The sequence below is a fragment of the Gymnodraco acuticeps genome, unplaced genomic scaffold (genome assembly GCF_902827175.1).
Source record: "Gymnodraco acuticeps unplaced genomic scaffold, fGymAcu1.1, whole genome shotgun sequence".
NCBI lineage: Eukaryota > Metazoa > Chordata > Actinopteri > Perciformes > Bathydraconidae > Gymnodraco > Gymnodraco acuticeps.
The window spans coordinates 7,853,852-7,876,741 of NW_022992351.1; the positions used below are offsets into that span (position 1 = coordinate 7,853,852).

Consider the following 22,890-nt stretch of genomic DNA (forward strand, 5'->3'; position numbering starts at 1 on the left):
CTCACTCAGCATCACCAGACAGGTTTTTAGGAATATGAGAATGTCCACATTTCCAGGTATTTATAAGCTGGGATGTTTGGGCATTTACATATCCCCTGCTCTGGAAAAAACTCTCTCGCTTGGTACTGATGTTGCTGGGACAGCAGTTAACCGAATATTTTATTTAACAATGACGGAAAAATCTGAAAGCAGTCTGTCATTTTGACAGATTATAACAAACTCGGAACAGCACCAACGTTTCCCCGCAGCGAGGCTCTGGTGTTATGCCGTGTTATGCATGCCCTCCAAAAGGAAATGATATAGTTTCCAAACCGTACTTTGCCGTACAGATCAATACATGTCTGGGAGGTTTTGCTTTACGCTGTGTGTACTCCCGCGAGGTGCATGCACACACGGCATAACACCGCCCCCCCCCCCCCCCCCCCCCCCCGTTGACAGTTCACGAGTGTGCTCTCTCTCTCTGTTCAGACCCGACGGGTAATAAGGGATTATGACGGATATTTTCCGATCCTGTCTGTCAAAATGACGGACAGTGAAAAAGTCTAAAGCCACCTCAGTGGGACGGAGAGATATGCTTTGGCCATGGGTGACAGCAGTGGGTCAAACTGTGCATTGTCTCTCCACCACTTCAAAAACAATACAGTTTTTGCCAAGAAGGTGAGGCTTATTGACAGAGATATAAATATACTGTTGGTACTTGTCAATGTCTCTAGGTATGTACATGTAGTCCTGTAAATACGATGTCCTTTTGTGTTCTGTTGTTTTATGTTCATGTTGTAACCTACTTGCTGCCATGTTGGACAGATCTCTCTTGAAAAAGAGATCGATGATCTCAATGGGACCACCTGGTTAAATAAAGTGTTTAAAATTAAAATTAAATTTTTTTTATTTTAAATCGCGGTAGATTTTGTCAGTCTCACGACGGTATTGGGACGTTTATTTACCACGATATTCGGTATATCGTTACATCCCTAGTAGTAATAATAAATCAGTTTTATAGATTAGTCCATGTGAAATAATTAACTACTGTACTTGTCATCGCAGAGGTTGTAGGTCAGTGCAGCTGGCATGTGGATCTTCCATGAGAGTCTTTTGATGCCAAGCAGCATGTCCTTAGGCCCAGCCTCCAGCTGCAGCACGGACTCATGGGCGTCCTCACTGAGACGGTTGGCGAGGACGCAGCCCGCTGACCCTGCCCCAACAACGATATAACTGTAGGACGGGGTTTTCTGATTGGCTGTTGGTGATGATGAAGCGTTCCAGTGAGCAACTGTGGTATTTAAACATCTGTGATGGTTGGACGAGTACTGGTTACTATTCCTGTAAACAAGTTCTGGCCAACATGTAAACAGGCACCTGCCATCCTTCGTAAATCTCCCTCGGGCCGCAGTCACAACTCGTCGGGCACCAGTTTGGCCTGTCATGGCCAAGAACAACATCCTGGTTGTGGGAGGGATTTCTTCATTCACTGTAAATCAGAAGAACAGACATTAAAGGATTCACTTGAGGGGGAAAGCTGGAACAGGGTGAAATACATCTGGCGTTGAGATGTGGATAAATGTGCTCATTTGTTTACTGGCTTTCTAAGTATGCAAATTGTGGGTTACAGATATGCGTTTGGCTGACATTTCTTCTCCAGCCACACCTTGACCTTTTTTTTAATCTCAACTCAACTAGAAATACTTCACTTGGAGACAGTTACTTTTGATAATTTGCTGTTTTTGAGGAGAGATGTTAAAGTTTCTCTCCTTAATGTACCAAATGCTGGTCTATAATAGAGACACTTTACTGAGTAAAAAATCATAAAAACATAATTAAAACAACACACTTCAAAATATATAAAACAACATTAATTACAGATTAAAAACATACTCTATAGATACAGTATATATTTTTGGTATGTACAACTGTCGGGCTGGGCTAAGCCGATGTTACTAGATCCAAGCAACACCCCTGTCTGGATCTTTAAAACGGTGTAGTGTGTATATGCTTCTTTTGCATTTGTGCTGTTAATAATGTATTTTTATAGAGAGTAGGGCTGTCATTTTTACAGTGATTTAAAGGTCACCTATTATGACAAATCCACTTGTTCCTGTCTTTTACATAAACATGTGTCCCCTCTTTGTAAAGAGATTCTGAACGGTTCAGGAAAAAAGCTTCGCTCCTTTTTTGTCCTGATCCATTTCTATAGAAACCTGTCTGAAAATGAGCTGATCAGATTTTGGACACTTTATGATGTCATAACGATTTTTTTTGGCTTGTGTAACCATTAGCCAATAACCAACCAAGGTAAACCCCCCACCGTATCACCTGAATCTCCTCCTAGAGCAACTTTGTGTTCTTTTTAACCAAATATCTCTCAGAGGGGCGTGGGGAGGGGCTCCTTATTTTCATCTAAAGTAAAAGACAGAGAATCACCACTTTTGAAACAGGGCTAAAACAGAGGGGATTATGGGATGCTATAATGCATGATCTGTTTGGTATTTGGAGCCAAACACTTCAGAGACATGTTTTGTATCTGAGACCTATAATATATTGATGAGGAGACCTTTAAATATGCCACCTTGCTCTGAGTCTGTGCCCCAGATTGGCCACCCCACCAAAACATGTGATCCGCCCCTGTTACAAAGCAAAGGCTGCAATAAACGTTATGTTCTTGCAAATCTTTTATTGGAAGGCTATTCCATAGTGCGTTTAGTTCAAAGAGAGAGTGTTAGGTCTTCTCATTCAGGACAATGCAGATAAGTAGGTCAGGAGGACTGTCAGAGCAATAAACCAGCAACCACTCACTAGCAGTTTTAGTGACTGCAGCAAAGTCAACAACACTTCTAAGTCGATAAACAGCCAAAATAAATATACACTAAAACATTGACAACATGTGGAAAAAACACAATGTCCCCAAGTTTGAGTAACTTGTTTTTGGCTTGTCTGAATCAGCCTAAATGTTTAGGATGAAGGACATTTCGCAACCGTTAGCTTATCAGTTTAACAGTCAAAGGTCTACAGATCTTTTTAGACACATGTGCTTGATATAAAGACGTTTCAAACACTTGAAAATGCATTTGAAGTGTTTTGGAAATCTTCAGAGGCACTTAGTAGATGTTGACAGAAATGTTGAGGCTTTCTGCAGGACTTAAAACCGTTACATTAGGTCGTGTGCAGTTTAACTTTAAGGTGTTGCAGAGAAAACTGAATGTACATTTACAGAATAACGAGTAGGGGAATGTCAACACAGACGCGAATAACTGAATGGAGGAGTAGAAAAGAAAACCTTACCTCGATGAATCAGGAGACTGGAACCGATTTAACTCCAGCCAAAAAAACAAAACTGGCGGTAGGCGGGGCTTGCGGGCTGTATTTATAACCCGCGTGTCACTGACGGGATCACCCAGCAACGCACGGCAGCTTGACAGTCAGATGCTGAGCACTTTACTAGTGTAATATCACCCATTTTTTCCATTTATTTATTTTAATTCAAATCTCCTCCTTTTTTTATTGATTGTTTTTAAGGTCCAACCTGCTGTTGATGATGTGGGGAGCCACAATGATTTGTTTCTTCTTTGTGGCGGCACAGGTGACATCACAAGAAATTGTAAGTTATCGACTTCTAATGGCTAATGCATAAATCGTTCATGAGTTTATCTTTATGTGTAGCTACATGTAATTTAAGTGGTCTATATCTGGAATTTCTTTGCAGAAAGTCGAATGCCGTAAACACGAAAGTCATGGTATGGTTTATACATTTTTTTCATGGATGAGGATTCTGACCTCAAATGTTAATAATATAATGTTGGTTTTCAAGCCACTATAGTGGATGATATCAAAAACAGTGCTAGTTGTATGCCACTGCAGTCTTTGAAGCTTTGACTGTTAATTTAATTTGACTCTCCAAAGCTTACAACTCTTTTGGGACATCATGAGTCAGGATCACACAAAAGGAATGTTAACCCACCAAATTGGGACGTATAAAGACTAATGAATGAATACATTGTAAAAAAAGGAGGGTAATCACAATGGTTTCTTGTTCTAGTGCCACCTCCAGGAAGTAATGTCTCTCCATCATCCCTGAAGGAGCTGAGAGGGGAGTTGGTGACAGATGGAGCAAATTATATGATAAACATAAGCTGGGCAATCAGTGTTGATGGTAGGAGACAATTCTGATTATTTTTTCTAAACGCAAACTTGTAAAATCCCTTGACGTTGTTGACGTTGTAATGTAGACAGTTTCCCCAATGTATCTAACACTAGGAAGTTCTCTGGCTTCCATCTTATAGTTGATTATAAAGTATTTGTTGTACAAAAGTTAGTAGCCAACTGATTTTTACTGGTTTTCTGTGAGAATAATGCAAGGTACTCCCACTTTGGTTTATATATGATATAGATTTATCAGAAACTCATTTAGTCTGCTATCATGCTACAGGCAGATGGTAAAAACGTGTTTACCGAATATTTAAGCTGGTACAGACAGGGAAAATAAAATACAGTAACCCTAATCAATGATTTAAGGCAGTGCACACTAGACATATTTCAATATGGGCTTTAAGTGTCAAATATCCTATGATCAGTTTGAATAAAAAACAGATATATTGTATTTGTTCTCTCATCTTTTCAATTTTTTTAACATAACATTAACCCTTAAGCTTATGAAGTTATTGTTGTTGTATGTGTGTTGTATACAGGGTTGGGTTGTAACGGAATACATGTAACGGCGTTACGTAATCAGAATACAAAAATCAAGTAACTGTATTCAGCTCGCGTTACATTTGAAAAACGAGTAGGCCTAATCTGATTACAGTTACTTTCGTAAACCTGAAGTGAATACATTTTGGATTACTTATTGGAATTATTGGTGGAAAGATTTCCTCACAACATTTAATATTCATTACTAAAGGTATACAGCCGAATCATCACAGCCCACAAAACCTATTACCGCCGCAGATGGACCAAAAAAGCGTTTGAAAAAAAATCGCGGGTCCGCTCAGTGAAACAATAACAACGAAACATGGAGGAACACAAGTCTGCGTTTAAATCGCGTGTGTGTGGTTAAAACACATCAGCCTGCGGTCGCTCTTTCTTTAGCCTTACTAATGATTATTTCTGAAGGTAAACACGGTGAAGGCGGTGCGTGAAAGGCACTGCGTGCTCGTCTTCTCAGAGGCTGAGTTAACCCTCCCGCTGCCTCCTGGTGCTGCAGAGATTTCATGAAGTGAAGGAGGTTTTCCTTCTATAAAACAGCTGCGGGCAGCAGATACTGTGAGAGTCACGGACATTAATTCATAGATCAAGGCAGACTGGTGCACACACTCTCCTGTTTTGCCAATCCGGTGCTTAAACAAATATAGCTCTACACCCCTGGCCGTAATGTCCTTAAAATGAAGTCCGAGTTTGACATTTTAATTCATGTCCTGCTAACACTGGCAGGACAGAAGGCGACACGCTCGTTCTAAGCCGTGTCTCTCACTCCTCACATCCCAAACTGCATCCCCAAAAAGTTAATTATGTTGTTACATCGTTTCAGATGTTGTGTTTCAGTTGTGCTCTTGATAAGCCATTAAAACAGTAAAAACACATTCCTTTTGCTTTTTGTGTCTCCTGTACACCAAAACATACCCATCAGTGATGGAAAAAGAAAGTAATCCAAAAGTAATCTGATTATGTTACTTTTTTAAGACACGTAACTGTAACTGTATTCGGATTACTTTCAGAGCCATGTAATCAGTAATCAGTAACTGATTACATTTACAAAGTAACCCTCCCAACCCTGGTTGTATATACATGCCACTGTTTATGCATTAGTTGTGTAGAGCAGTAGCGTAGGCAGAAATGTACTTTAGGGTGGGCCTGTAAAAAATAGGGTGGGCCAGATTTTTCTTCTGCGCATCAGAAGCTAACAACAATCCCCGCCGGTACCGGTGGCAGATTACTTTTAGAATACTTTCTTTTTCCATAACAGATGGGTATGTTTTGGTGAACAGGAGACACGTATTTTACTGTTTTAATGGCTTATCAAGAGCACAAACACAACATCTTGGTGTCATTCTGAACAGCTCTCTCATCTGCACCACACATAAAAAACATCACCCAGACTGCATTCTTTGTACTGTCTTAAAACCTTTCCTTAGAATATGTTATGAATTGTAAGGTGTCCTTGGGTGCTTTGAAAGGCGCCCCTAAATAGAATGAATTATCATTATTATTATTATTATTATCTGAAACGATGTAATAACTTTTTTAACTGTTTCCAGTCACTTGCCCCATGCATTCAGCAGCAGCAGGCCATTCACTTTGATTTTATCCCGTTATAAATGTCATCATTTCGACAATAAAGAAATGCTACATAAACGTTATCTTGCACATTTTTATCTAACCATCTCCGTTTCTAACTTTCATTATATTTTAAAAGAGATCTCTCTTTCTCATCTGCGTGCGGGGGCGGGGCCTCACAGACACGCTGCATCTCTCTCTCGCTCACAGACATGCTGCAGCGCTGTGCAGTGTGCACACAGTTCTGCCCGGGCCCGGCGCCACAAGGGGGCAAAAGGGGGCATTGCCCCCTCAGTTGTATTCTTTGCCCCCTCACTTTGAGCATCATTCATCCATCGAAAAGTAAAATAAATGTCACAATTATTAAATAACTTTAAATAATGATTTCCCCCAACACACGTTACTATGTTTAGATCAGATATGTGGGCAGGCAGCATGGGCGGTGCCAGGATTTTTTTGCTGCAGTAGCTTAGCAGTTGCTATATGACAGCACGGCGTTGCTAGTTAATTTTCAAAATAAATAAACAAACAATACCAGTGGGCCAAGCACGAGCCTGTTCATATTGTAGCTATTCAAAATCACAGATCACGAGCCTTCAATGTCGAAAATGTTCTCTTTATTTTCTGGTAGGCCTATTGACGGCCACAGCCACACCTTACAGAACCAATCAATAACACTCATTATGACTTTTCCCCACACTCGAACACAACTCCTACCGTCTCATACTCCCTCCACACACACCGGAAAACGCACACACACACCTGGAAGGGGCGGTCTCTCACTAACTCCCACAAACAACATTGCCTAAATAACTTTACAAATGTACTAAACTGTGCACATCTGATAACTGACATAACTATTAACTTGGACACGCTACAATAATATCATTAATATTTACATTAAAACATTCCTTTGACACTTATAACATTACTTTGCAAGGTAAGCACAACCAACATAAGTTGGTAAAAGCAAAATTTGAACACTGTTTCTGTGCTCCTACAATATTCGTGTATAATAGGCGTGTGGTGCAGTGGGTTGAGTGTTGGTGTTCGGATCAAGGGGTCACAGGTTCAAACCCCACTGCAGTCAGCATGTCGTTGTGTCCCTCGGCAAAACACTTCACCCCAAATTGCTCCTGTGGGGATTTCTCACAGTATTGAGTATGTAAGTCGCTTTGGATAAAAGTGTTTAACAAGTGACATGTAATGTAATACCATTACACCCTAAGCTTACAAGTACACAATCGCAATCGTACACTGTTTCAACTGGCATGCTGTGGCATTTAACCACACCGCAAACATACAGACACACCCACACACGGATGTCCGGCTCCGTTGGAGATCGCGGTCGTTTACACTGACTTGTGAGAAATCTTTCCATTTTCGATCTGTGTTCACATACTGAGAATTATAACAACATTAGCCAAGTAACAGTTCACGCTTTAACTTACAACGACCCCTGATAGATCTCGCGAGAATGTGTATAAATATATATAGATGCATTTTCATAACAAAACAATGGGGTTGCTAGCCGTTGCTAGGCCAATTGTTGGAGTTGCTATAGCAATTACATTTCCATTCAACTCTCTGGTTGGTCTGGTGGTGTCTTGCCTTTGAATTCACTGAACACGGGAAATTACAATCCTGCCGTCAGTCCTGCCGTCGTCATGATGAGGTTCAGCTAAAGCACGGTTAATGAATTATATGATTGACTCAATAATATAATACATGACTTTGAGAGTAGGCATATTAACACAATTAATTAAACACACTTATCACGGCGACGGTGTACTGAGATTATTATTATTTTTTCATTTTTTTGCTAGGGGGGCCTTAGTGGCTGCGGGGCCCTAAGCGGCCGCTTATGTCGCTTAATGGGTCGGGCCGGCTCTGACCGTATCGGGACAATGAGCGATATCTAGTGACGGATTTTGGAACATTGATCTGATTTTTCTCATGGCAGTTATAGACAAACCAGGGGACTGTCCATTTGGTGTAGTATTTGATCTAACATTACATTTGGTTTATATATTAGTCACTTTGTTATGAAATGCCAGGTTTTAGGCCTTGATTTGAACATTCAATCCTGGAAATAAAAATTCCCAGATTATTTGTTTTTTAATCCTGATATAGAGTAGATAGTAAATCTGATAAGAAGACGAGTTAAGGGATAGAGGAGAAACGGTTATGGTATAATTACAGAGCCTGTCAATTTATACATTGAGGAAATCAATGTTAGTCTGTTAACCAAAGTGCAGCCATCTGATAATGTACTATCTATCGTTAAAGATCAGAGGAAAATAACAGAATGAGAGGGGTCAATCCAGAACAGCAGTGAGAAGGAAAAACGCTTGGTGTGTCAATTCATTACATTGCTAGGATTTTTCGTTGTTGTGAAAAAAAAATCGCCCCCTCGTATTTTTTATCAGCCCCCTCAGTCATTTCGTCCTGGAGCCGGGCCTGGTTCTGCCGGCAATGAATATTACATTTTCTGAGGAAACTTTTCCACCAATAATTCCAATAAGTATTCCAAAATGTATTCACTTCAGGTTTACGAAAGTGTAATCAGATTACTCATTTTTCAAATGTAACGCCAGCTGAATACACTTGATTTTTGTATTCTGATTACGTAACGCCGTTACATGTATTCCGTTACAACCCAACCCTGTGTATATCTCTCCGGACTGTCCACCAGCAAATGAAAAACACCCACCTCTCCACCTTTTCCAAGGGACGAGGGAACCGTGCAGCAGAGTTTCCGTTAACATTGTTTTTCTTCTGACAGCCCAGCAGCAGGAGAGGTGGGGAGAGGGAGACGTGGGGAGAGGGAGACGTGGGGAGAGGGAGACGTGGGGAGAGGGACGCGGAGCTATTTCATCGTTATCAGAAAATGATCGTATAGATGCTAGATGAGGGCAGTGGGGGCTCTTCTTGGAGTCTGGCTTTTTTTTAAAAACCAAAGTTCATTAGTGAACTTTGAGCCATCATTTATTTTTCAGGCAGCTCTCTGCCTCTCTCACGTTATTATGGCGCGCGCCGGAACCAACAATCAGTTTTTACTGTAAATGAGTTCGGTTCAGAGGATAAAACACATACAACATTAATTAAACTCAATATTTGTTCACTTGAATTTCACTTTGAATTCTTGGATATTCTCAATGGGTGAATACTTTTTTTTATAATAATAATAATTAAATAATTAAAAAAAAAAAAAAAACTTTTTTTTTTTTAAATGACACCGAAGCTTTCTCAGGGTGGGCCAATGAGTAAATAGGCCCACCCTGGCCCTATGGTGGCTACGCCACTGGTGTAGAGTAAGTCTTTGTTATGTTTGATCAATTAAATAATGTTTCATACATGAATAAGAGATTTTTTATAATGACATTTATTTTGGTAATTTAATTCATGGCATTAATGTCTCTTTGCAGCCAGTCTGAAATATCTGACAGGCACTCGAATAATGAATGAGGGTTCACCAACGTACCATTGTCAATACAACCCAATTTTGGCCAAGGCAAACCTCACAGGATCAAAGGTATCATGGATGGAATCTTGACTAATATATTTCTGGGTGTTTAATCAATGATTGTCTGCACTGCATAAGATTAAAATGATACTCCTAGTAAAGATTATTGTTTACATCTCTTCAAATCTAGGTTTGGTTTAATTATTTATTCAACGCAAGTTATGGCCATAACTTAATCCAAGTTGCCAATCTCCCACTGCCACCGCTGAACAGCGGCATCAATTACAAGACGACCTACATCAGAGTACCTCGTTCAAAGCGTACGTTTAATTTTTATGTTCCTCACTTCTTAGATACTTTATCAGAGGTAGCAGTTTTATATTTTTCACTTTTACAAGATATTTGAGACAAGGACTTGTTTTGGTTATCAGGAGTCATTTTAAACTTAAACTTAAAGTCATTTAAAACTTTTTTAAACGTTATTGTTTATACAGGACACACTGAAGATTATTAAAATGTTCAAATGTTATTTTCTGTTTTCTTTAGGTGTTACACCTAATGTATGTGCATATAATTATACTACCTTACAAATGATATACCTTAAGCAATACTTAACACAATTACCTACATTTAAATGAGGAAAGGTTTTTGGGTGTCTTTGTTTGTGCCGACCCAATGCAAGAAACAGTTCCTCTTCTTTGATACCTGTAGCAGTTTTATATTTTTCTCTTTTACAAGATATTTGAGAGAATGACTTGTTTTGGTTATGAGGAGCTAATGATGCTACGTTGTCTTTACAGTCAAGACAAACTGAATATTATTTAAATGTTTAAACCTTGTTTTCTGTGTTCTTCGGATGCTATAGCGCCTACAGATGAGCCAGAATCAGAATCAACGAGTGTATTACCAGGTTGGTTGACACGTACAAGGAATTTGACTTGGTTTCGTGGTGCATACATAAAATCAAAAATAAAATAAAAACACAGATAGCGAACTATATTAAGAACACTATTATAACATTACAAAAACAAATAAGAACAAATATAGTAAAATAGAAAATAAAATAAAGCAGTAATTTACATTGAAATAGAATGTAATCAAATATAAAATATGTGCAGTAAGCAAACCAGATATTGTCAACATTGTGTGCATTAATGTATGTGCATATCATTTATACTACTTTACAATTAATAATTCTACCCAAAAAATACTTTAAAAAAGATTTCTCTTCAATGTAATGACATAAAGTTAAATGAGGAATGGGTTTTATGTGTATGTCTTTGTTTGGGCAGACCCACCAACAAGCACCAACATCCCTGGTATTGTCAACTACACCAGCATAAGGGTGGCCATTATTGGAGGAATGGCTGGTTTGATGATCCTGATTACCTGCTACATAATCTGTAAGTATATCACTTTTGAAATATATATAAGAAACTAGGTACCAAATGTGCAGATAATGATTGGATTTGACTTCAGGTACTAGCTACTGGACCAAATCATTAAAAACTTGAAAAATCCTGACCTGACCCATTTAAAGTGACCTTTCTGTAACATTGTAAATAAGCTCAGCTTAACGTCTTGTTATCTTGCAAAGAAAAAATGCTGACCTTTCTAGATTTGAAGGTTGGATGACGGAAGTACTGAAATGTATCAAACCAGGGCTCACCACAAACAAATCAGAAATCCCCTCTAGGTTATATAAAATTGTAAAACTGCTGCCTGGTGCAGTACATATCGTAGCTCACCTTTACAAATAAATAATAAGAATTGTAAATTAAAAAACATAAAGATATCTAACAAACCCACTTTTTATCCGATTAAAATGTCTACAAAAATATTTGGTTGACTCCTAAACTGTTCAAATGGCGAAAATCCATACCCCATAGGGTGGAAAAGTACATGTGTGAGACTCAGCCTGATCGGAGAGGAATCTGTAAGAAGTCAGGACTAATGTTAAATACCAATTTATCACAGTCAAATGCGTTGATTTATGGAACAACTTCAAGGAGTACACTAATGTTTTCTTTTCCCAATCAATTATTTCTTGCTCTCCAGATAAATACTTTGGAGCCAACTTTGCCAACTCATTGGTTTTCAAAAGGTTGCCCACAGCTCCCATTGTTCCTGTCCCTGTCCTGGTGGTGTACCCTGCTGTGAATTCAGCCTTCCAGCAGGCCGTGGTGGCCCTAGCAGAGTTCCTGCACGGGCACGGCGGCTGCAGCGTGGCTGTCGACATGTGGCAGCAGGGGAAGATCGCAGAGCTGGGGCCCATGCGCTGGCTGGCAGAAAAGGTCATGACTGCAAAGAGAGTGCTCATCGTCTGCCCACAGGTACGGATTTGAAGTTGAATGTAATATTTACAGCATCCTCCTCAAATCAAATCAAATCAAGTTTTATTTATATAGCACATTTATAAACGATTTTTGGTCGAGCCAAAGTGCTGTACATATAATAAAAATAGCCTACAGTAGAGACACTTTACAGCAAATACAACAGCACAGATTGTTTAGAATATCAGTATGGCAATACGACACCCTCTGTCCTTAGACCCTCACATCGTACAAGGAAAAACTTCCAGAGAAAACCCACAGTTTAAAGGGGAACATGGGAGAAACCTCAGGGAGAGCAACAGAGGAGGGATCCCTCTCCCAGGACGGACAGACGTGCAATAGATGCCGTGTGTAAAACCTCATACCTTAATAATAGAACAGGTCTGCCATGACAGTTTCCCTTCACTAACTTTGTTGCTTTTTATAATACTATACCTGACTTACTTGACTACTGTTGTTCATGTGGGTTGTACTTAGCCAATTGCACAGAAAACTAAACGGCTGCTTTTTGGGGTCGTTTCTGCTAGAATAATATCTGTTTTCCTGTCCTTGTCCGAAGACAAATACTAAAATCTATTTTCTTTTCTCAGCCCCATTTACAGACCAGGGCCTCTACACCCAACGTAACTCTTCAGGAACCCTCAATCCCAGCTGCAGCTCAGGACCTCTACCCCCTGATTCTCAACATGGTGGCGAGCCATGCCAAAAGCCCCGGCGACTTGGCTAAGTTCTGGGTGGTGCAGCTGGGAAAGCAGCAGGACAAAAAGCTTGGCAATCTTCCACTCGAACTGAGAACCTGCAAGACTTTTAGTTTGATGAAGGACTTAAACAAGCTGTGCAGGAGGCTGCATACCAAGAGTAAAGATGAGAAGACGATTTCCGATCTGATCTTCAGACCAGGGGTTGCCTACATTGAAAAGTGTACAGGGAAGTTAAGGGAAGCTGTGGAAAAGCTAGGTGGACAGCAGCCAAGCATTTTCAGTGAGGAGAAACCATTGACATCTGAGGATGCTATTGTTTGAACAACTGCAATAAAATGTTGATTTATTTATAGAGAGGATGGGTCGGGATAGGTCATTGGTGAATAGCTGAGTATTTTAATTTGTTGTCATCTTCATCATCATGTAACCTTATGAACACAAGCACAAAGAAAGAAATGCATCGTAGATAACTTCTCTTCTTATTTTGTATAATAAACATAACAAAAAAACATATTTGTATTATGTTTGTTTCATCTGAAATCCTTCAAAATCAATTCAACAGAAACAGTGTGAGCAGTGTGAGCTTGAATAGGATTTACGGGTATAAAAGTTGATGATCAAATGTTCCACTTCAAAAAGTAGTTGATATTTTTTTTCAATAAGGTATTATTAAAATGTAAGATTCACATTCACAAAAAAATATGGAGACCACTTAAGTCCACCAGAGAAGTCAGCTGCTAATGTTAGCACACTACTGAAAGATTACGTTTACAAATGCTGTTGCGTTGAGCCAGTTTGTCAACTGTTTGAGTCTTCTCTGCTTGTATGCATGCATTACATTATTACACTGTCTACTTGTGTGCCTTGCCGCCACAGTGGCTGGTAAGTTTACATGCTTGATTTTATTATTTAGTATCTAAGTTGAGTAAGATTATATGTTGTTCTTCTCCTCACAATATGTACTTAAAATGACATGCAAATTAGCAAGGTTTTTCAAATATGTTTGACACATAGGTTGCGTTCCAATCAGTGACGTGCGGTGAGGTTCATGGCTGGTGAGGCACTGACTCTTTCAGAGTCAGATTTACAAATATTATATTTTGACCTTAATCGAAATATTCGGTTATTTTCAAAAGCTTTTTTAGTCTGATGCTTCAATTCATTTTAAACAGACCGTTCAACAAAAGGATAGGCCTAAACACAATTTAAATATTGGATTGTTCTTTCTTAGTAAGATGCCATTTGCATTACAATTGTGGTCTTACCTTGACTTGAAGATTAAGTCCATGCTATCCTTCTGGACAACAATCTCTATTACTTTTTTGTAAAAGTCCTCCTTATCTTCCTGTAGTTTCAAAAGTCTAGTTTGTTGTTCGCGTCTACCGCTACCGTCCCTGCGTAGAATAACAGTAGCAACAAGAACCTGTGGCCTCACTTGCGCCACCATCAGTGCGGCAGAGGTTATGGCTGCCTCCCCTGGTGCTTTTTTCATTGCCGTTGTATGATGAGACCAGCGAGCCTAAATATCATACGTGAAATAAGTTATTTAGAGACTATCAGGGTCGGCGTCATGGGGGGTCATTCGCGGGCCATGCCCCCCCCAAATGAGTCACTGTGCCCCCCCAACGCAGGGTGGGCAAGCCTTACCACTTTGCCGTTTTTTTTTTTTTTTTAATCATAAGTGAAAACGTTTCCACTAAAGGTTGTTTGTCTGAAATACATCAGAAATAAAGAATACAAATATAAAACACAGCCTGAGGTGTGCTCACTGCTGCTCTCTGATTGGTGTGTTGCTTGACCAATGACCCCCGACTTTTGTTTTGTTATCATTACGTGGCAGTGTGTTTAGATGAAAGCCCAGTGGCGATCTGTTAAACTGATTATACAGTAAAGCCATCGAAAATAATATGATATACAGTACAGTACAAGTAGCCTACTTCTGGGTCTCTGTGTTTCATTCAAGCTCGGCTCTGTGTGTGTGGCACGAGCGCATTTTGTGAGAGCGCGAGCGGTAACGTGGAATGTTGTTGTTCACATCTGGTTATGCTAACGGATATAAAGAGCTGTTTCTACACCAAGGTGGAGGAGAGTCCTCTCCTGTCAGACTGAGAAGATCGTATAACCTCAGCCAGAGGTAAGGACTCTCTCAGTGTTTAGATAGTTCACTTTAGTGTAAGTTATTTCAGTGGGTCTCAAACGGTTTGGTCACCATTTATGTAAACAAGTATTTGCGAGGAACACCTTTATATGATCATTATAGTTATTTAAAAAATAAGAGAATAAGTGAAAAACGGGTATGAAATACTATAGGACAGTAACACAAGAATACAGTTTAAAGGGGAGTGATTAGTAAAATATCCATAAAGAAAAAGCAAATCTGTTTACAGTTCTGTTTCATATGGGTGCTGCTGAGAGATGTAGGCTATCCATAGATCTCTTCATTTTTGCTCTCAAAGTGCACCAGATTGATGCATTTAACTTCAATATTTTAAAAATAATCTTCCCGGGGGAGCATGCCCCCAGACCCTCCTAGAGGAGGTTAGGTCCACCCCCACCTAAAACATGTTCACATGGATAGGATACTAAATACATTTGCACACTTTTTATATGGTGGCCTATGTCCATATGTTTCTGTTTTGGTGGTCGTGCCACAACCGTGCATGTATGCACACGTTGTTAGGGAAATAATTGTCCTAGACTCCTAGATATGACGTGCATGACCAACCCTGACGTCTGTTATCTCCTTTAAGGAGATAGGCTGCTTCAGCCATGATGTTGTTGTTCCCATTCTATGACCGGGCAACCCTAGGTCACAGATGGTGTATTGTTGTGGGTACACTGGGACACTTCCTTCTCTGTGTTTGTGGACTCCAAGGTGTCTTCGAGGCCATAAGTGTCAGACGCAAGTAACTCAGTGTTCCCAACTGTTTAGGCTATCTTCTCAAATATGTTGATTACTCTCTGTGAAACCAGTTAAATGGGCTAACGAGAGAGAGGCGCTCCAGAATTGACGTGGCAACTCTACCATGCAGTCAGATCGTGGCTGCTGTGACTTGTGATGTGAATCCTCCGGCCAAAGCTCCAAATAAACCATCAGTGTTTGACATCAAAGCTCCTGCTCTTCCCGTGTCTCCTTCATGAGTCGGTGACTCCCACTGCATTGCTACACAGAAATTTCCCCCACACAAAATAGCACTACACCCCTGCAATGTGTGTGAAAGACAATAGACTTTACAGCATGTTTTTTTAAATTGAAGTTGCGTTGGTGTTTGTGTGTTGGTTGTTGACGGCAGTGTGTGCCCCCCCTTGGTAAATGATTTCCCCCCCATTCGATTTGTTCTAGAGCCGACCCTGGAGACTATGGATGGCGAGGATACATGTAATAAAGGGATCTACAAATATTACATTGGTGACCTACAGTGAGATGGTAACAGGCATGCGCTTAGGGCCCGCTTTCCAGCCAGTTTCTGTGGGGTAACGCATTCTGAGGTGAGGCAGAGCTCATCTGTGCCTCACCTTACCTCACAGTAACTGGCTTGAGCGCGCTCACAAAATAAGTGCCCGCGCTAAATTAGTGCCCGCGCTCCAGCCAGTTACTGTGGGCTTACGAGAGGCAGAGCTCGTCCCTGCCTCACTCCTCATCGCTACCCGTAGTTGTAGCGGAGCTCGGCAAATTTGCTGATTTTGACTATAAAAAGCGATTGGAATCATACATCAATCACATTTACAAAACAGATCAGTGGAGACATTTTATTATTATTACTATTTAGTTTTTCTTTAGTTGTTTTTCCGTTACATTGGAGTATGACAGGTGAGGCTCTGCCTCCCCTGCCACCCCTGACTGCACGTCGCTGGTTCCAATAGTCCATTTAGTTTAGGAACCTTCCTAACCAAGTGAAATTACCCGGAAGTACATCACTGGCAGCCATGATAAGTGCCGTTCCAATTCTCTACAAATGAAAGGAAAGGAGGTTTCAAACTTCCTTTATAACCCCCTTTAGCTTAGGAACCACTGGACCTCCCTAACCGAAAGGAGAGGAGAAAATGCTGCCCCACAATGCATTGCAGCCGCAGCATTTGCCGTCACTCAACAGTCGGCCGTTCACGGAAACAAACGATTATGACGGAGAAATTATATCATGAAAGTTACGGTGCTTATTAAGCATTTTAAAACGTAGGCCTATGTGGTAAGTTGTCAAAGTGCTTTGTTTTGAACGTTCATCAGTATTGTAATCAAAAAGAGAAATATGAACGTTAGTTTTTACTGAAATTATCAAATAAAGTCAACATTTCACTGAGCTGTGTGGGATTTGTTCAACTTATAAAAGATGTTTGAATGGTGATATACACAGTGATAGGTGTTAAGGACTAACGTTAAGATATTTTCATAGTTCATACCAGGGGCGTCGCCTGGACCTGGAAACATTTGGGGCTTAGCCCACAGTGGCGGCGCTACAGTCTAGAGATGGGCGAGTCATGATTCATCCGGATCATTAACCCGGATCCTAGTAATGAGCCGGTCGTGACGAGTCTCCCTCTCGATTAACCCGAGTCCTTTGAGTCCTACACCTGATGTGACGTAACAATTAAAACCATAAATTGCGTCACTCTTTACTCTCTTTATAACGTGTACAATCACATTACAACGTTGTTGTATCCAGAGATCCAGCAGACTCGTCGCCATGCACGAATCAACAGCAAATTCAGCCCCTCCTCCGGCTCCCGCGAGAGTCCCGTGAGCCGTGAGTGAGCCGTGAGTCGTTGGACTCGCGGGAGCCGTGAGTGAGCCGTGAGCCGTGAGTGAGCCGTGAGTCGTTGGACTCGCGGGAGCCGTGAGTGAGCCGTGAGCCGTGAGTGAGCCGTGAGTCCGCAAATCTCTGAGTCTGCTGCGACTCGTCGAGGGAGCCGTGGGACTCGCGGGAGCCGTGGGACTCGCGGGAGCCGTGCGAGCCGGAGGAGGGGCTGAGTCTGCTGTAGATTCGTGCATGGGGACGAGTCTGCTGGATCTCTGGATCTGCTGCCTGCTATATGTTACGGCTCTGAGTCCTCGTAGGCTACTGGTCTCTCTCGATCATTGACCTGGATTCACGGATCCCGCGATTTTTCCGGCTCTAAATTAAGTTTCAGTGTAGACTTCTAACAAAATGGTCATGTTGTGCAACAGTCTCCTGTAATAATATCTGCATTTCCAATAAGGATCTTACTTGGAAACTCGTTTATTTTGAACATGGCACACAAAAAGAAACAAATGATAGAAAATTGCAAAACAGTTAGAATATATAAAATGTAATTATACAATTATTATTATTATTATTATTATTATTATTATTATTATTATTAAATGAAAACACAATTGTGCAAAATTAGCTTAAGTACAGGAACATATTAAAATAACTATATACATATAATGCAAAACACTTATTTTTTAAAATGCACACACACACACATGTTTTATTAAAGCAAAAGACACTGTGTAGCGGAGGTTAATGTAACGTTAGTTTAATATGCTGGTTAAATGCAACAACTTTTCGGTTTCACCGGTAGGATTTCTACGGTCTTGGTCATGCTGACTCATATGACTCAAATGACTCAAATGACTCGTATGATCCGGATCTCTTCAATGATTGACTCAGAAGACTCCGAGTCCATAAAATGATCCGGATTTGCCATCTCTACTACAGTCGAATGTTCTACTGCAAGACTCCCCACACGCACATACACAATTGCGCCATCTGGTGTCACAAACGTGTGCCTGCATTAGCTTTGTTACGGCAACGGATTGTGGGAGATTCTCATAGCACGTGAGGATCTCTTGAGGGTAAGGTGCTTGTATTATCTCGGTGGACAAAATGTATGTTTTTATTTTATAAGGACAATAACGTACTGTTGTGTTTGTTTAGTTTAATGTTAATTGTTTAATGCTCACAGTCACAGCAGCATGTTATTTGTGTGATTGGCTATTTGTTTTATATGATTTATCAACGTGATCATCAATAATCTGAGCACCAGAACCCAGCTCACATGTCCTTGTATGCTGTCCATTGAAATGCAGGTATGTGAGTTTTGTACACCAGTTTATTTATGTTTAATATTTCACATTGCTCCACATGATGCCTCAACTATGTCTTCCATGTTTCTACGGTTCTTCCTCTGTGTCACAGTTTCGGGAATATCAAGATCATTGCACAGGGCCTTGGTCTTGTCATGTTACATGTTACATTGCATTTAGCTGACGCTTTTATCCAAAGCGACTTACAATAAGTGAGTTCGACCAACAAAATACAAACTTGAAGAAAACAGAATCATATAAGTACATCAGGTCTCATAGAGCTAAAACATTTCAAGTGATACTCAACTGGCTTTAGATAAACCAGTCTTTTATTAGTATATAAGTGCTTTGTTAATAATTATATCGCTAAAAGTGGAGTCGAAAGAGATGAGTTTTCAGTCTGTATCTGCATCTTGTATCTTCTTGTGTGTCCCTTTCTCCTGTTCTCCTTTCTTCATCCTCCACTCTGTTTGGCTCATCTGTGATGACTGTGTAGGTAAACACAAACAAGTGTGTAAGTCAATCAGTTTCCAGCTCTGTCAAATAAATGAATTTCAAGATACACACATTTGTCTTCATTAAAATGAGTGTCACCACACTGTCACAAAATGTAATACTAACCAATTGAAAATAGTTAAATTTACATTGGAAACCTCTTGTAGATATCACTGTTAAGAGTAGTTATCTGCCAATAGGACATAATCATTCCTATACAAATGCAGTTTGAGTAATTCACTTAATATATTCACTTAACACTTTAATATAGTCATTTTCACTTAATATTACATTACATTACATTGCATTTAGCTGACGCTTTTATCCAAAGCGACTTACAATAAGTGTGTTCGACCAACAAAATACAAACTTGAAGAAAACAGAATCATATAAGTACATCAGGTTTCATAGAGCAAAAACATTTCAAGTGCTACTCAACTGGCTTTAGGTAAGCCAGTCCTTTATGAGTATATAAGTGCTTTGTTAATAGTTCTATCGCTCGAAGTGGAGTCGAAAGAGATGAGTATTCAGTCTGCACCGGAAGGTGTGTAAGCTATCTGCTGTCCTGATTTCAATGGGGAGCTCATTCCACCATTTTGGAGCCAGGATAGCAAACCCACGTGTTTTTGCTGATGGGAACTTGGGTCCCCTTCGCAGCGAGGGTGCAGCGAGCCGTTTGGTTGATGCAGAGCGGAGTGCACGTGCTGGGGTATACGGTTTAACCATGTCCTAGATGTAGGAAGGGCCAGATCCATTCGCAGCATGGTACGCAAGTACCATTGTCTTGAAGTGGATTCTAGCAGTTACCGGAAGCCAGTGGAGGGAGCGGAGGAGCGGCGTGGTGTGGGAAAATTTAGGAAGGTTGAAGACCAGGCGAGCAGCTGCATTCTGGATGAGCTGCAGAGGTCGGATGGCACATGCAGGTAGACTAGCCAGGAGGGAGTTGCAGTAGTCTAGGCGTGAGATGACGAGAGCCTGGACCAGAACCTGCGTCGCTTTCTGGGTCAGCTGGGGACGCATCCTCCTGATGTTGTAGAGCGTGTATCTGCAGCAGCGGGTTGTAGCAGCTATGTTTGCAGTGAAGGACAGGTTGTTTTCTAGGATCACACCCAGATTCCTTGCAGTCTGAGTCGGGGAAACAACAGAGGTGCCGATGTTGATTGTTAGGTCAAGAGTGGGACAATATTTTCCCGGAAGGAAAAGCAGTTCAGTCTTGTCAAGGTTGAGCTTGAGGTGATGAGCAGACATCCACTGAGAGATGTCCGCTAGACAAGCAGAGATGCGTGCGACGACCTGGGTCTCTGAGCGGGGAAAAGACAGAATTAATTGGGTGTCGTCAGCGTAGCAGTGGTATGAAAAACCATGCGGGCTAATGACAGATCCGAGCGAGTTTGTGTACAAGGAGAATAGGAGGGGACCAAGAACAGAGCCCTGAGGGACCCCTGTAGTTAATTGACAAGGGTCGGACTCGGACCCTCTCCAAGTAACCCTGTAGGTGCGGTCTTTGAGGTATGAGGTGAGGAGGGAAAGTGCAGAACCTGAAACTCCAAGTTCTTGGAGAGTGCGAAGGAGGATCTGATGATTCACCGTGTCGAATGCAGCAGACAGGTCCAAAAGGATGATGACAGAGGAGAGGGAGGCTGCTTTAGCAGTGTGCAGTTCCTCAGTGACAGCAAGGAGTCATCTTTACAGTCATCTTTCTGCATTCAAAACTAAGGAAAGCTGTACAATTTGACATGATAATGAGGAAAAAAGGCCTCCGACAATGCAGATAATTTTTTTATCATATCAATTTTAAGATGGGGGTCAAGGCTTAATATTTGGGAGCATAGTGTCCCTTGCCCCCTTTCAGGAGCCCCACTGGATTAGCTTTGATCTGAAATATTTGTATAAAAAGCTTGTTAGCTGGCTGACCATCTCATAATGTTCAAATAGAAACTAGCTGTCAATAGGAAATATCAATCAGAAGAATTATAATTTCATGCAAAAATCTGTCACAAAAAGAGGTTGCACATTTAAATTCAGGTGTTGTTATGGCAACATCACTGGTCAAACAGCCACATGTACTGCTGCAAATACGTTCAAACATGCTGTCGACACGTACAACAGTGGCAACTATGCCACCATTTCAGCTGACTTTTTCTCAGAAATGTCAGATAACATCCATATATTTCAGTGCTAGGTTGATGCTTAGCTAAGATAACTATGAAACACTTTAACTGACAGGACTCAGGATCAACTGTGTACTGTAAGGTAGATTGATTGATTGATTGAAAAGTTTATTAACAGCTTGTATATTGGGTACAGTACAGTACAGCTCAAAACATACAATTGTTAAGGGGATGCAGACCAGAGAAAGACTTTCGTCTTGTTTACATCAGGGTCCCCCATTTCCAATTCATCATGTCATTTAAGACATATAAGACATATTTGACATACAGATGGCTTATTTACAATTTACATACAGGTGTTTTTTTACATACAGATTGCTTATTTACAATTTTCATTTTAGATTTCGTTCTAATACATCCTAACCGGACATTTAAGACATACCAAGTCTACAGATATACAGTTAGTAACAGAGTCTAAAATGCGAGTATATACATAGATGGGGGGGGGAGCTGTCCATTGAACGACAGGTTGAGATTTGTACCAATACCGGGGCCAGTTTTGCAATGCTCTCCACCGTAGCTTCTAGCTTCATGTCGAACACTAACAGACAGTAAGTCAACATTTCTCAGAGAGCTTTCTTTGAAATCACCAGGTAACGCTAAAAAACACAACATTTAGATTGTATGACAAAGTGTTTATTTAATATATCTGGCTAGCTATAGCTACTTGCTAACGGTTTAGCTTACCCACGCGATTCAAAAGAGGCTTCTCAATACTCAAATGTCCCCTCCTCGACTCCTCGGTCCTCGGTCCTCCGGTAGTGACCCGGAAATGAATTTCAGCGCGCCATTTTGAAGGATGTCTCATTTCTCTAAATGCACACCGAGGACCGAGCATCGAGCGTCGGGGAGGCTCTCTGGAGGAGCTATAACCGAGGATACACTGATGGTTCCTCCACGGCTCCTCCACGGATGCATTTCCGGGAACGGTGGAGGTGTGACGCACGGCCAGACTTATCTCAGCCAATGACAGCTATGCATGCATCCCCTGGATATTATTTTAGAAACTGCTTTCATCGCGTCGCGATGTTTCCAGAGAGAACAGCTGTGAGGTCCATGCAGAAAGCAGAGCAGTGTGTACAGGGCCGCCCCTCCCTACAGGCCAATCACGCAGGCTGCATGGGGCCCCGCCTTGCGCAGGGGGCCCCGCCCAGAGGGCCTCAGCTGCTGTGCGCAGTTCTCCAGTTCTCCGCGAGAGTGAGAGTGAGAGTGAGAGGTGACAAGAGGAGCACGTCTGTAACCCGACACCGTTGCAATGAATCGACATCTGACCAATCACGGCTTTGATACGGCCAGTGCAGGTGAAGAGATGTCGGTGAAAAGACAGTTTCAGTCCGGCGCAAAAAACAAAACATGAAGAAACTAGAGCATCACTCGAAGGTGGGTTATTGTATGAGTCAAATGTACAACT

The 22,890-nt window shown here is 41.1% G+C and overlaps 2 protein-coding genes across 3 annotated transcripts in view; one reads left to right on the plus strand and one right to left on the minus strand.

Annotated features, from left to right (window-relative positions):
• Positions 1-3,432, minus strand: part of chdh (choline dehydrogenase) — a 22,515-nt gene extending 19,083 nt beyond the window's left edge. The window contains 2 exon segments of the mRNA XM_034209114.1: positions 1,033-1,468; positions 3,277-3,432. Of these exon segments, the coding sequence (XP_034065005.1) occupies positions 1,033-1,439 (407 nt within the window). The 5' untranslated portion in view covers positions 1,440-1,468; positions 3,277-3,432.
• Positions 3,362-13,275, plus strand: LOC117541857. Of its 2 annotated transcripts, XM_034209115.1 has the most exons (9): positions 3,362-3,592; positions 3,698-3,728; positions 4,031-4,144; positions 9,693-9,799; positions 9,921-10,050; positions 10,596-10,640; positions 11,023-11,133; positions 11,789-12,063; positions 12,654-13,275. In XM_034209115.1, the coding sequence occupies exons 1-9, from the start codon at positions 3,527-3,529 to the stop codon at positions 13,083-13,085; spliced, it is 1,311 nt and encodes a 436-aa protein (XP_034065006.1). In that variant the 5' UTR covers positions 3,362-3,526; the 3' UTR covers positions 13,086-13,275. The 2 variants fall into 2 exon arrangements, with proteins under 2 accessions (XP_034065006.1, XP_034065007.1); XM_034209116.1 differs by lacking the exons at positions 9,693-9,799; positions 9,921-10,050.
• The last annotated feature ends 9,615 nt before the right edge of the window (positions 13,276-22,890 follow it).

Excerpts from the sequence above, each read along its gene's own strand:
- LOC117541857 (XM_034209115.1), top strand. The coding sequence starts at position 3,527 with ATGATGTGGGGAGCCACAATGATTTGTTTCTTCTTTGTGGCGGCACAG. Across the intron at positions 10,051-10,595 it reads CAGAGTACCTCGTTCAAAGC|CGCCTACAGATGAGCCAGAA; the intron begins GTACGTTTAATT and ends CGGATGCTATAG. Across the intron at positions 10,641-11,022 it reads ATCAACGAGTGTATTACCAG|ACCCACCAACAAGCACCAAC; the intron begins GTTGGTTGACAC and ends TTGTTTGGGCAG.